This window comes from Agelaius phoeniceus, chromosome 6 (assembly GCF_051311805.1).
Source record: "Agelaius phoeniceus isolate bAgePho1 chromosome 6, bAgePho1.hap1, whole genome shotgun sequence".
NCBI lineage: Eukaryota > Metazoa > Chordata > Aves > Passeriformes > Icteridae > Agelaius > Agelaius phoeniceus.
This window is the reverse complement of record NC_135270.1, coordinates 14957452-14970535: the sequence shown is the minus strand read 5'-3', so window position 1 is coordinate 14970535 and position 13084 is coordinate 14957452. Positions and strand designations below refer to the sequence as shown.

At 38.3% G+C, this 13084-nt stretch overlaps 1 protein-coding gene across 3 annotated transcripts in view; it reads left to right on the top strand.

The window, feature by feature from the left end:
- Positions 1–13084, top strand: part of ABCC8 (ATP binding cassette subfamily C member 8) — a 73328-nt gene that overhangs the window by 41678 nt on the left and 18566 nt on the right. For all 3 annotated transcript variants that reach the window (XR_013182718.1, XM_054634622.2, XM_077179868.1), the window contains exons 18-26: positions 1079–1114; positions 4422–4520; positions 5330–5414; positions 6071–6151; positions 8147–8284; positions 10601–10726; positions 11398–11497; positions 12097–12344; positions 12893–13053. Coding sequence is in view for 2 of the 3 variants with exons in the window: in XM_054634622.2 (XP_054490597.2) it covers positions 1079–1114; positions 4422–4520; positions 5330–5414; positions 6071–6151; positions 8147–8284; positions 10601–10726; positions 11398–11497; positions 12097–12344; positions 12893–13053 (1074 nt within the window). In the remaining variant the exon portion in view is untranslated. The remainder of the gene's footprint in view (positions 1–1078; positions 1115–4421; positions 4521–5329; positions 5415–6070; positions 6152–8146; positions 8285–10600; positions 10727–11397; positions 11498–12096; positions 12345–12892; positions 13054–13084) is intronic.

Sequence of the window (13084 nt, the reverse complement as noted above, 5' to 3'; positions counted from 1 at the left end):
GATTAGTCCATCTGTTGGCACAGAAATTATTTTTACCTGATTAACATAGCTCAGCTTGGATTTTTGGAATACTTAGCAAATCAACTAAGAACAAAGCTTTCTGACTTTGGGGCACAAACGTCCAGAATGGTAAACCTTGTAAAAGTGATGATCCTGTTCCTGCTGGACTCAGTGAGAACTTTGTTGTTGAAATCGGCAGTGTCATATGGCCTCCCTTACCTTGACTTAGGCTAAATCCTGTGGCTTTTACTGACCAGAATATTTTCTTGGTTCTGTGATTCTCCAGCTATTCCCCTGCCTTTTCTTTAGATTTGCCAGAGAGAATTCTTCTCTCCCATGTACTTTATTTCTCAGACTTGTTGCCTGGTTGTCAGGCTGAGTCCTGCAAAACTGCTGCTCCCATCTGTGTGTAGTATAAGAGGAACGTTCGTGTACCTCATGTCTAAGCCTCATGGTAAAGGATACTGTGAAATCTTACAGTCCTTTCTGTGTTCAGAGACTGACGTTTCGGGGCTAAGCTGAAGGGAAACCGTTTGAAGCCATTAAGAGACAAGAGAAGTATGGTCAGAATTAGTCTCATGTTTGAAACTGGTATGGAAATGGATGGAGAAGAGTTAGATAACATCCACAACAGTATGGCAAGAGTATTAAAAGATAGGAAAGAATATTAGACTGGATGAAAAAATTACCTACCTTATCGTATGTTCTGGGAATCCTGCTTGGTTAAGTGCTGTAATATCTTTGGTGGTTTTGTTGCACTAACATCCTGTAGAACATTTTTGGTGTTCTCAGAAGAGAATTTTGGGTCAAAGTCTTTTGAGGTCTTGAGCATTTACTCACAGGTGTTGAAGCCTTTCTACGAGGTTGTTTAGCACTTCTCCAAACTGAAGCTTTAACTTTACCCTTTTTAGGTCAATATCACGTAGCACAGAATTTTAGCATAAAAAGAGCTTTATTTCTGTTATGCAGTCATTTTGCTGTATTTTTAATTATAGCATAGTTATATTAATTTGTGGTGTTATTTGCACTGTCTGAATTTTTTTTAAAAAAAAAAACCCCTTGTGCTTGTTTTCTACAGCCCAGAGAAAGAATCTCCTGTTGACATGGAAGTCAGGTACAACATTTTAAAAATTAATGGGAAGCCCCAGAGTTTCTGTTCCAAACTCAGCCATTCTGTGACTTGGTGAACATTGTTCAACAGTCTCTGCACTTAATGAGTTGAATATTCCCCCTTAAAGACAAAGAGGATGTCTCTGTATGCAGCTAGTGCAAGATCTAAACCAAAAAACAAACAGGTGACCCTTGAAGTTTAATAACGGCAGAAAGATTTCTTCCAGAATGCTCAGGACTGGCAGTACCAGAATGCTCCAATATTTCCATCAAGCTGAAAATACAAGAAGCATATTTTTTGCATGTGCAGTTACAATGCAGAACAGTACACATTTCTCTCATATCTGAAGAGCATTTGGATTTGAGTTGACTGGTAGTAGAAGTTAATGAATTGTGCAAAATAATCAAAACAAAACTGTAGTCAGCAATCCCAAAACACGCAGGAAAGACTTTGCAATATACTATTTCCTCCATCATCATAATCCTAACTCCATTGCATTTTAAGTGCATCTATTTGCTTTTAAAAATTGCCAACATCTCAGATTTGCTAGGTTTATTAAGGCACTGAGATTCGTATATGAGTGTCCCTTAACTATTTGGGTTTGATCTTGAAGATCTACTGCACCTCCTGTACTTAACAAAATGAAATGTGAAAGTAGAGATAGATTAAGTTTAAGCAAACGGTCTTCACAACAAAATGACTGAAAGAGTAAGGTTGAAGGGACCACAGGGGTCATCTGCTCCAACCTCCCTACTCAAGCAGGGCCATCCCAGAGCACATGGCACAGGATTGTGTCCAGATGGTTCTTGACGATCTCCACTGAGGGAGACTCCACACCCTCTCTGGACAATCTGTTCCAGTGCTCAGCCACCCATACTGTAAAGAAGTGAATGTTGTTCCTTTTCACAGTGTTGTTTCTGATTAATTAACCTGATTCATAATTAGTAAACCAGCTTGATTCTATATTAGACATAGTTCATAGTCTCCAGGGAGCTCAGTGAAGGTTTTCCCTATTTACTGCAAGGCTGAATTTTTCTGTCTGTATCTCTGTAATAATTAAGAGGCTATGGTTAGTCTGTTGTGTTATCAGAGGGGAAACAAACACACTCCATTGCTGAAACACGTGGTTATTTATGCAGTCTGGGGACAGGAAGCAATCACTTCCACCCACAGAATGATGCCTTGAAGGCCTGTGTCTCCTAAACCATTGGTTTGCATTCAGTCCTAAAACTGTGAAACCTTATGGATATTCAAGGCAGACTTTCAGAGCAAGTCTTGCACACTCCATTGCAGAATATTTTGTTCTCTGGATTCTCAGCCATGTGTTTCTCACAGTTTCAGTAACAATTGTTTGATTCTCTTTACTGTATGCAGTACTGTGGACATGAAATAGATGTATTATATGTGAAAAAGAAGCTTGCAAGCACTTGCAGACTTTTTGTTTATGTCAAAATATGATCAGTTCTGATATGCCATCCTAGTGTCAGTTTGCAATTGGGATTAATTTAGAGGAATTTACTAAATCCTCAGTCTATAATCAGTTTTGGCAAGCTCGTTGCCTGTTGCCAAGTTCCTTGCAGTAACGAATTCTCACTGATGTCCTAAAAGCAGAATGTATTACAAATGTGAGTGATATTCCCAGACATTGTGCTGGTTCTCAGCATGGAGTGCATCACACTGGCAGGACCCGTATCTTCACTCAACCAAAGAACACTTTCTGCAAAAGTTGTAAATTATTTCCTCACAAATTTTCTGATATTTTTCAAAAAGTAAATTAGCAGTAACTTTTTGATCACATTGGGAATTAAGAGCTGCAAAGTCACAGTTTCAAGTAATGAAAAGGAGGGGAAGGGAATACATCTTCATCTTGGAATGCTCAGAGCATTTTTTTCTCTATTATTAGGATGAAAATTTCATACAAACTGAAAAAGTGCTGCTTTCTTGAGGCAGATCTGAATGCTCTTTGAATTAGATTTTGGGGCTGAAGGCTGGACTGCCTAGGGGTTATTTTCTGTCTTTTTTTTTCCTTTTGTTTAGCTATTTATATTTCATTTTCCAGTAAAGAAAATGTATAAAGCATAATGAAATTCTAGTGAACCATCATAAATTTCAACTTGGAAGCATGTTAGCAGAATAGTGGAATTGTGTGTTCTTTCAGGTCATCAACAAAAATTGGATTGTATCTTGATTTCTAAACAAGCTTGGTAAAAGCATGAAAAAAAAATGAGCAGGGCAAGTGACCTTAACTTATAAAGAGAAATAAAATGTACTTTGTCAAGTCATGGTTTAAGGTGCTTTCAGGTCCAGCTAGAAATAAGTTACCATAATGGCTGTCTAGCAGACAAAGGCCACATTTGGGTGAGAGGTCCTATCTTTTTATTGGATTAGCTGATAGAGCTAGGAAGAAAACAAATATGCTTTTAGGCATATGATCCCTTTATCTACCTTTTCTGTAGAAAGGATGATATGCCAATGAGTTTTCCAAAAGTATCAGTTGCTCTGATAAAAGATGTTGCCTTTCTCCCAGCTCTGCCTTAATGCAACACAGCAAAAGCAGAAATTCTCTAGCAGGCAGAACTTTCCAATACTACTACTACTACTACTAATAATAATAATAATTTAATCCTTTCTGTTAAGTAATATGTGCATAGTGAGTAAGATCCTGTTGGCTCTACCTGGTTAATTGTCCCTTCTGATGATACATTATGAGGGCCATTTCACTAGGGGAAATTTAGCAAATATTTTTTTGTCTATGTTCTCTTTTCTTGCCTTTATAGGCATAGAAATGACTTACTAATTTACTTTCTAACTCTAGTTCTCTTCTAAGAATGGGGGGGAAAGGCACAGGGAATTGCCTTTGTGCATGAGTGGATTGCTTGGATCTTTTTCAAAAACTTTATCTTGCTAGAATGTACCTCCTGAAATGTGCTGCCTAACTAGTGATCTGCTACACATTCAATTTTTTATTAATCTATCCAAACAGAGCTGGGATTCAGTCTTTGGTAATTTTCCTCGTGCCATCCACTCTGCTCAAGAGACAGCTTTATTGAGCTGGACTCTCCAAATCCCACCTCACAGTAGGAGAAGAGGGAGCAAAGTGAAATTCAGTTGGGTAAACAATTCCAGTATTCTGTCGGAGATTTATCATCTTATGTATTTCCATGATGGAAAAGCTATTGATTGTCCTAAAGAAAGAAAGGAAAGTATTTTTAAAGACTAATTACTTGTTTCTTCATTTACAAGAAAATAGTTTCCAAAAGCAGCAATTTCACTGGTTAGCTGGGAACTCTTGTGTTTGTTTTTTTCCCAGGAAAAGAGGTGCAGTAGCTTATGCATCCCAGAAGCCTTGGCTGCTCAATGCCACAGTGGAAGAGAATATCACATTTGAAAGCTCTTTTAACAAGCAGAGGTAACAGGTTTCAGCACTGCTGTGTTTTACTCCCCTTTTCCATAAATACTGGGGTCGTGTGGGTCACACATGGGGCCTCATCTCTCTGTAGGAACAAACCTCCTGCACCTGCCTGTACATGACAACCTCCCCCTTTGAGCACGCTTTTCCTGAGTGACACAGGGGACAGGGTTGGTCTCACTTGAACTCAGGTGCACAAATGTTTCCATTTCCAAGGACTGTGTTTGTTTAGCCTGCAGTGTTCTCTCATGTGATTGACTAGTTTGACTCTCCTGGAAGGACATCACCTGTTTGGGAGTGGGAATATTGTTTGTAAAGAATTAGTGGGCTGCCTTTTTATTCAGTATAAATGCCCACCAGACATTGTAAAATACTTAGAAATCAGTTGCTGGAATTCCATTCCCCACCCTTAAAAGAAGTGGTTGATTATGCATTTGCATCCTACACTCATTTTTTTCTGTTGTCCTTGGATATGAAAACAAAAAACAAAGGCCCTGGGTGTGAAAACCAACTGCTAAAAATAGCAATATACCTTGAAAGAAGCTATGTTTGTTTTTCCTAGGTTTAACTATTTAACGTTTTTATTTGGGAAGCTAACATAAGATTTCAGCTCAGCTTTTTTCTAAGCTGAAATATTACTTACTTGCCTGTGATTGAAAGAGATCCCATTAGAACAATTAGTGTCCAACAAATATGTTTTCCACTGTGTGATTTTTTTCCAGCTGGTTAATTTTTGTTCCTCTGAAGGTAGGAAATGTGCTTCTCCAGCAGTATCTGTGTGGATTTTGTTGCCTTTTTTGTTTCCACAGGTACAAAGCAGTAATTGATGCTTGTTCCCTCCAGCCTGATATTGACATTCTGCCTCACGGAGACCAAACCCAGATTGGAGAGAGGGTCAGTAAACAGCTACAGACTTCTATTTTTGGTTTCAACATATAGAGGGAGGTTTATTATTTTGTTGGTTCTTAAAACCTTACAGGTTATTTGGCAACAAAGGTAATCTTTTAGTTAAGTGTATGTTTGGGTCATTAGTCTGAAAGCTCATTGCTCAGTGAACATGGAAACACTGTCATTTATGTGAGGTGCAATGATTTAAATGTGTTGCTATCAGAATGTTTGACTATTCTGCAGCTGCTATTGCAGATATCCTGACTTAACAGGATATTTTTTGGTATCTTCAGAAGTAACAGAAAAAAATAATAATACATAGATATATTTTTAGAGCTGTTTCATTTACAGAAGGGCAGGTGTTTATTCAATAGCTTTATCATATCAGGGAAGATTAGGGAATGAGGAGAATGGAAACAGAAGTCACAGATTTGTAAACAATTTACTCTAGCATATACTGGCACTGGTACAAACAAAAGAACCCCAAAAATGCCCCCTAAAACACCACAAGGATAGATTACAGGCCCACACATTGGAAAAAATTCTCATGTCTCCCTGCCCAGAAAAGTCTTCTGTGGATAATGCAATCAGAATAAGGAATATGAATATTCAGTTGATGTTTTCTTTAACTGTCTGATTGTTTCTCTCCTGCTTATCTCCAGGGTATTAATCTGTCTGGAGGGCAGCGCCAGCGGATCAGCGTGGCACGAGCACTTTACCAGCAGACAAATGTTGTGTTTCTGGTGAGCAGTGCCCTTCTGTTTATGCTCCATGCAGAAGAAGGAGCTGCTTTTTCATTTGGAGTATTTCATGGGTCACATGCTGAACATTGTGTTTCACTGAGCTGAGCCAAATGTGTGCTGTGTGTTTTATATCTCTTGTCAGCTAGCCTGCAGGTAGGAAGCATTTTGTAAATGCTGCAGACAGACAGGTATTGCACATTGAAATGCTGATGCTTATCCTCTCAGTGTGTTAAAAGTTCAATTTGACCCTTGCTTTTATTTTTGGGTCTTAGAAATGTAATAATTTCAACTGTATTCATGAAATTCCTAAGCTGTCTCAGGCCTAGAGAGACATGTCTGGGGTGTTTCCTTTCTGCAACAAACTAAGCTGCTTTTGCACCCTGAACTGCCTGTTGTATATCCTGTCCCAGCTTCAGCTATGGAAAGAGAGTGACACCTTCACAGGTGGGAAAACAGATGCATCCTACACACTCACTTGTAGTGAGCTTGCTGGCTTTTCAATTTAGGACTCTTCTTTCTTGAGCTCAGTTTTCTAGAAGGCTTGAATCCAGCTGTTATGACAGTGAGACATAAATCATGTAGGATTGGAAAAGCTGTGCACATTAGATGACATCCCTAAAAGAAAGGGAGGCTATTTAGACATTTCCCTGTAGTTAAGCTGATCAATCTGTGCTTTCTTCAACTGTAGGACATTTCCAGGCAAAGATCAGAGTGCAGGAAAGTAGGGAACAGTTGGGTCAGGTGCTGCAAATCAGCTGATCCACTACTGGTCTGTAACTTGGTTTTGCCCTTTTTGTCCTTCTGTGCAGGACACTCAATAAACTCTTAATAGCAGCAGGTTCTCTTATGGCAATGGAAAAACACCTACAAATAATCTTTATTTCCAGTATTAATATTTAGAAAATAATCAAGAATCCTATATGTTAGTATTGGCAAACACTCAGTTCTTTTAAGGCTGGTTTTGTAAAGAAATACCTGTGAAACTTCGCTCTCCCAAGTACAAATGTCATGTGGCTGGTGTTTAGGTCTGTACCAGGTCAGAAGAGTGCAGCAGCAGAGCTCACAACATCCTCACTCAGTGAGCACAGTGCACACACAGTTTTGAGAGAAAATTCTGGATCATGAAGTTACTGTGTTTCAAAAGCACTTCCTAGGTGCTTTATGTTGTGATGCTCTGGTTTATTAGAATCTAAGTGGCCATATTTATCTTACTGCTAATTTCAGATATTTTTGATTTCTAATGAAGCCTGGGTTTAGTGTAATATTATAGTGTGAAATAGTAACACTAAGTAAATCCTACAGCCAGTATCACTATTGCAAGCAGAAATATCAAATCACAAGGTTTGTGGTTCCATATAAATAAGATTAGGTAGACAAGTTTTCCAAAAGATGGTACAGATTAATTTATGCCTAAATGAATTGTATATAATTGATTGATTCAATAAGATAATGTAGGTCTCAAATCAAACATCTGAGCTGAGTCAGCAAAATGATCAATATTGCTTCTTTTGTGATTTTTTTTTTTTGTGATTCTTTGTTAATAGAGTATTGATTTATGGAAAAAAACAAACAAAAAACCAACAACTGAAGGCAGTGGTGTTCAAGGGAAAGAGAAATATGCTCATTGTCCCTATCCCTGGAGCAGTAATCCAATATTTGCCACAGACCCACACTGGGACATTTTCTGGAGCCTGACAGAAGCCATGCTCTCCAGCTGTGTGGGCCATGAACTCATCTGGAGAGAGGAGCAGGTCCCAGAAAACCCCACAGAATTGTAGAATTGACACAGCTGGTGTTACTCAGTGCTCTCTGCAAAAACACAGTTCCAGTTTTGGTGTTCTGTAAATTAAGAAAACTGTTCCTCACAATTTTGATCTGATGGTCTCTTTGCGTGTCTCTGTTGATCTACCTGGCTTTACTGGTATTAAAACCTGTCAGTTTGCTTGGATCCTGCAAGTTCTGGCTCCAAAAGCTGACCCCTTATCCTCATGACAGGATGATCCTTTTTCTGCCCTGGATATCCACCTGAGTGACCATCTCATGCAAGAGGGGATCCTGAAGATGCTGCGGGAGGACAAGCGCACGGTTGTGCTGGTGACTCACAAGCTGCAGTACTTGCCCCACGCTGACTGGGTAAGGAGCCTCAACTTTTCTCTGGAGGAAAAAACATGGCAGGAACATGTCTTGCTGCAAACAGTGCTTTCACTTCATCTCTCCACCAAGTAATAGTTCAGTGAGAAGATGTGTAATAAAGATCTTTTGAAAATCAGCCAGTTCGGGGTGCCATAATTTTGAGATTCCCATCTTGGAACACCTAAATAGGTTGGATTTTCATAGGGCTGCTTCTTAATACTCTTATGAAAGCAGGTAACATTTAAAATATATTGAGTATCCCAAAACATTATTTATATTGAAAAATTTTGGCTAATTTTTTGATCTCAAAACAGTGAAATATTTGAGTAACATCTTTGCCTCTGTGAAAAGGTTCATTTATGCAAGGTGGGTATTGAGAGGTGTGGAAATATAAGGAAAAAACCCAGTGTTTCCCTATGGTTAGTACTAGTATATTAAGAACATCTTCACCCTTTGTGTGTGGGCAAGATGTTAAGAAATCTGTAGTATTTGATTGTTAGGTTTCTTTTTTATATCTTCTACTTTAAAGGGGGAAAAATGGAGGTATGCTTTCTATACCAGTTTTTAATTGGAAATGTCAAAGATGAAGAGGGAATTTTTAGGGGTTTGGATTCTTTCTTTTTTAATTCATTGGTTCCCATTGGCCTTGCACTTACTCCTGCAGTTTTCCAGCCTCTCAGGTCTCCTGGCCCATGGTGATTGATGACTGCAGTTATACCTCCCAGCAGGACTTCTCTCTTTCACATCTTGCACAGGCTATAGCAGCAGTTTCCTGGTCTCAAGAAATAATTATATTGCAGCTGCTTCCTGAGCTTCATGCTGGCTTGGTATAAAGTTGCACATAGACATTCATCTTGTTCTGATCAGGTGTTTGGTGGGCAGCTATTGTTATTTATGGTCTCTGCTGTGACCTTGTCCCTCAGTTGTTTGTTTACCTTTAGAGTTACCACCGTTCTCAACACAGTCCTGGTTTTCAAATTAGTGTCTCTTGGGATACAGGAATTTTCTGCCTTCTTCCCCTCCCTATGAGGTCCATCTTAACTTCTTCTTTTTTATTGTTATATATCTGCAATTTTTTAAAGGCTATGGCTGTTCATCAGGGTAATTGTTTTAATTTTCTTTGTGAATAAAAGACATATTTCTGGATGTTGGTGTTTTAGGGGGTGTACAAAAATTGCTTTATTTTTATTATCTTCTAAATGTGTGATTTTTTTAATGAAATATACTGTTTCAAACAGTAGCACAGGAAGGATTTGCATAAACTTTATTAAAAAAAAAATTAAAAAATAATTCAGGTTTTTTCCCTAAGTGTAAGTTTCATTAATCCTAAGCAATTCTTACCCAATTGAATGAACAGGGAATATTTATTTTATTAAGAAATTTTAAGTAAAAGTATAGTTTGAAATGTATGTCATGGTTCCCCTAAATCTTTTCAACAAAACCCTCAGAAGAATTCAAGGTCCAGCCCAGTTGCAGGTTTCCTGAATAAATTGATCACAAAAATATCCTTGTTTTCTTTATTTTTACCTTCTCTCTGGTGCAAATTCATAGCAATAATTGAAAGTAAATTCTTAGCAATAAATGAAACAGTTTATTTCCCCACTCCCTGCCTGTGGAAATTTCTGAGTTTCCAGGGGGAGAGAAAAGTAAATAGTGCATTAACTGTTTTGTAATGATGGGGGTTAGCAATCTGCATGCCTCATTTTCCAATTGTCCCTGTCAGATCCAGAGTGGTGGTGGTTCCCTTGTGTGTAATGTAGTTACTGACACAAACTGGAAACTGCTCCCTGCAGACTTTGTCTTGCATAGATATTTTTCTTTCCCAAACTGTGCCCACTATTTTATGCTTTTAAAGCTTTAGGGATTCAAATTGCCTAGCTCTTCCTTATCAGTCCATGGTATCAGAGAAGGAGCCAGCCTGCTCATATCTAATTGCCTGAATGAGGGCAAAACCTCCTGCACTCAATGTCTTGCTAAAAGCTTTTTCCTTTTAGGAGGTAAGAGAGCTCTAAAATCTTATCTTGCTAATGACTTGTATTTTGGAAGAGATCTGCTGACAGGGATCCCATTCCTCTTTCTTAAAAGCAGCCTTTGCTGGAAACATGGAGTGCAGGAAGTTTCTGAGTTTTCAGCATCTTGAATGAAAGGGATGGAGCCAAGAGATAATGCCACTGTCTTTTTAGAAGACAGACTTGTTTGTGGAAATATGATTTATTTAAGAAAAGGGAAAATCCTGTCAAAGCACAGACACATAGCTGTAAAATAAATCGACATACCTGGCTATTTATCTCAGCGCTTGTGTTTCTGACTTTTCAGATAATTGCGATGAAAGATGGTAACATCCAGAGAGAAGGAACACTCAAGGACATTCAGAAATCAGAGACTGAGCTCTTTGAACACTGGAAGACATTAATGAATCGACAAGACCAAGAGCTGGAGAAGGTTTTTGATGGGCAGGGCAATCAATATGTGCAAGAAAATGTTGTGGTTTTTTTTGCCTTAGTTTGAAAGGTTTAACAAGAATTGACATGCTGTGTGTGATGTCTAGCTTAATATGAATGAGTATTGGTGTTACCATTATTATTTATCTCAAGATAAAGTCCTTCATCTGGACATGTCATATTTCCTTGGTACTGTTCTAATCCATTCTTGATAGGAAGCCCTATCAAAATATTGTCACCTAAGGAATATAAATATGGCCATTTTAGGAAAAGCTTTACTATTATTGACAGTTGGTTTTATAGACATGCCTGAATTTATTCATTGCCTTGGGTGGAAGCTTTGCAGATTTGGCTCTATCAAGTTCCCTAAATGATTAAGATATTTTGCCTTTCATACTTATAACACAAGAAGAATGAGTTATTAATGTTAGATCTTATTAATTCAGGATAACTTTCCAAGTTAAGATTCCAGAAGGGTTGGGATTGACAACCTGAAATGAATGTTAGATATTTAATTTATGTCCTTTGGTTTTATACAGAGGTAGAAAATCAATCACTTACAGCTGCCTGCTGTGAGATTCCCACTACTATTTTTCACTGAGTTTTATCACAAGTATCAATTTTGTTGTATTAATTATCTGGTTAAAAACACATGAGTTGTGCCTTTTTCAGGAAACAACTATTGAGGAAAACCCTGTTTTGGAAAGAACGAACCTCCGGAGGACGATGTATTCCCGGGAAGCATTGCTGAAAGATGATGAAGAGGATGAAGGTAAAGGGCACCCTTTGAGCCCACTGCCAGTACATGACTGTTTCACTGTTAAATGATATTAGAATGAATTAACACCATTCAAACTGGCAGGAGATCAAAACATTTTTCATGTGAGTTGTGATTTATAGGAGTGCTTGTTTCCATTGCTTTGTCCTCTGGACCAGTGTGATTGCAAGCATTCACAAGTCATCTCTTCCTCCAGACTTTTGAGGCTTTTTCTTATAGGCAAATATGATTTAATAATGAATGAAGAATAATATTAAACAATATGCTGGGTGAACTTCACTTGTCAATAGCTAAACATATTTGCTTAAAGTTTTACAAAGGAAAAAGATTGCCACTGATTTTTATCCAGCCAGTGCTTTCACATTGCAAAAATGTGGTTGAAGAAATTGATCACCAAGTGCTGAGGGTTTTTGCATCTTTCTAGTATGCATTGCTATTTAGTTTAGCAGGTTAATGCATGCAGTTCTGAGCAGGTGCTTTGACCTTAAAGCCACCCTTTATTTTGGATGGGAAGACCTGGTTTGTAGCTACCCCTTGCCAGTCCCTTGGAGATGTATGTCAGCTTGGCTGTCCTTTTTTCTTGCACCTTGCAGAAGAAGTAACAGAGAGTGATGACGAAGACAACCTGTCTTCAGTGCTGCATCAGAGAGCCAAGATGCCCTGGAGAGCCTGTGGCAAGTACCTGAGTGCAGCAGGGATCCTCCTGCTGCCCCTGCTGCTCCTGTCCCAGCTGCTGAAGCACACGGTCATGGTGGCCATTGATTACTGCCTGGCGCTCTGGACCGAGCATGCCATTTCTATCAAGATAGAGCCCGAGACAAAAAACTGCTCCCAGTGCATGGTAGGCATTGCCTTCTTCACCTTCCTCTTATGATTTTCTCCTGCTGTCAACCTCTGCTCCAAGATCTGTATGCAATGTAGTATTTTTTTATAAAAGAATCATTCCAGGGTATTTTGAAGCTCAGTACATTTTTGCACAGACGGTGCAGTAAAATGAAGTTAAGTTTGGTGCGTTCTCCTTTTGCTAGACTTATTGTATATTGATATATAGTGTATTGATATATTGTATTTTTAAAGCTGGGTTTCTAAAGTAATTTTGATATCAGGGTTCTTTTTTGTTTTCCCCGCACTGTTGCATTCTCACAGCAACCTGGGCTTTTTATGGTGTTCCTTGAATTTAAACTTCTGATTTCACTTATTTCCATGCAATCATTTCCCTCTCCAAAGGGTAATAAATTATGCTTTAAGATGAATGAAAATCATGGACAGTTTATTTTAGGGAGCAAAAAGGTTATACTCTCACATTTTTTCACTTTTGTGGTTCTGTGTTTACAATAATATTTTAAATGTAATTTAAAGTGAATATTTGTGTTGCTCTTTGTTTCTTAGGAATTTGACCATTCTCAATATTCAAAAGTTTTCAGCATCCTTTGCTGCCTTGGCATCGTATTATGTCTTGTCACATCAATAGCAGTGGAGTGGACTGGCTTGAAAGTCACCAAAAAGCTACACTCTTCTTTACTAAATAAAATTATTTTGGCTCCAATGAGGTATTTCTTTGATTGTAATAGAAGTTTTATT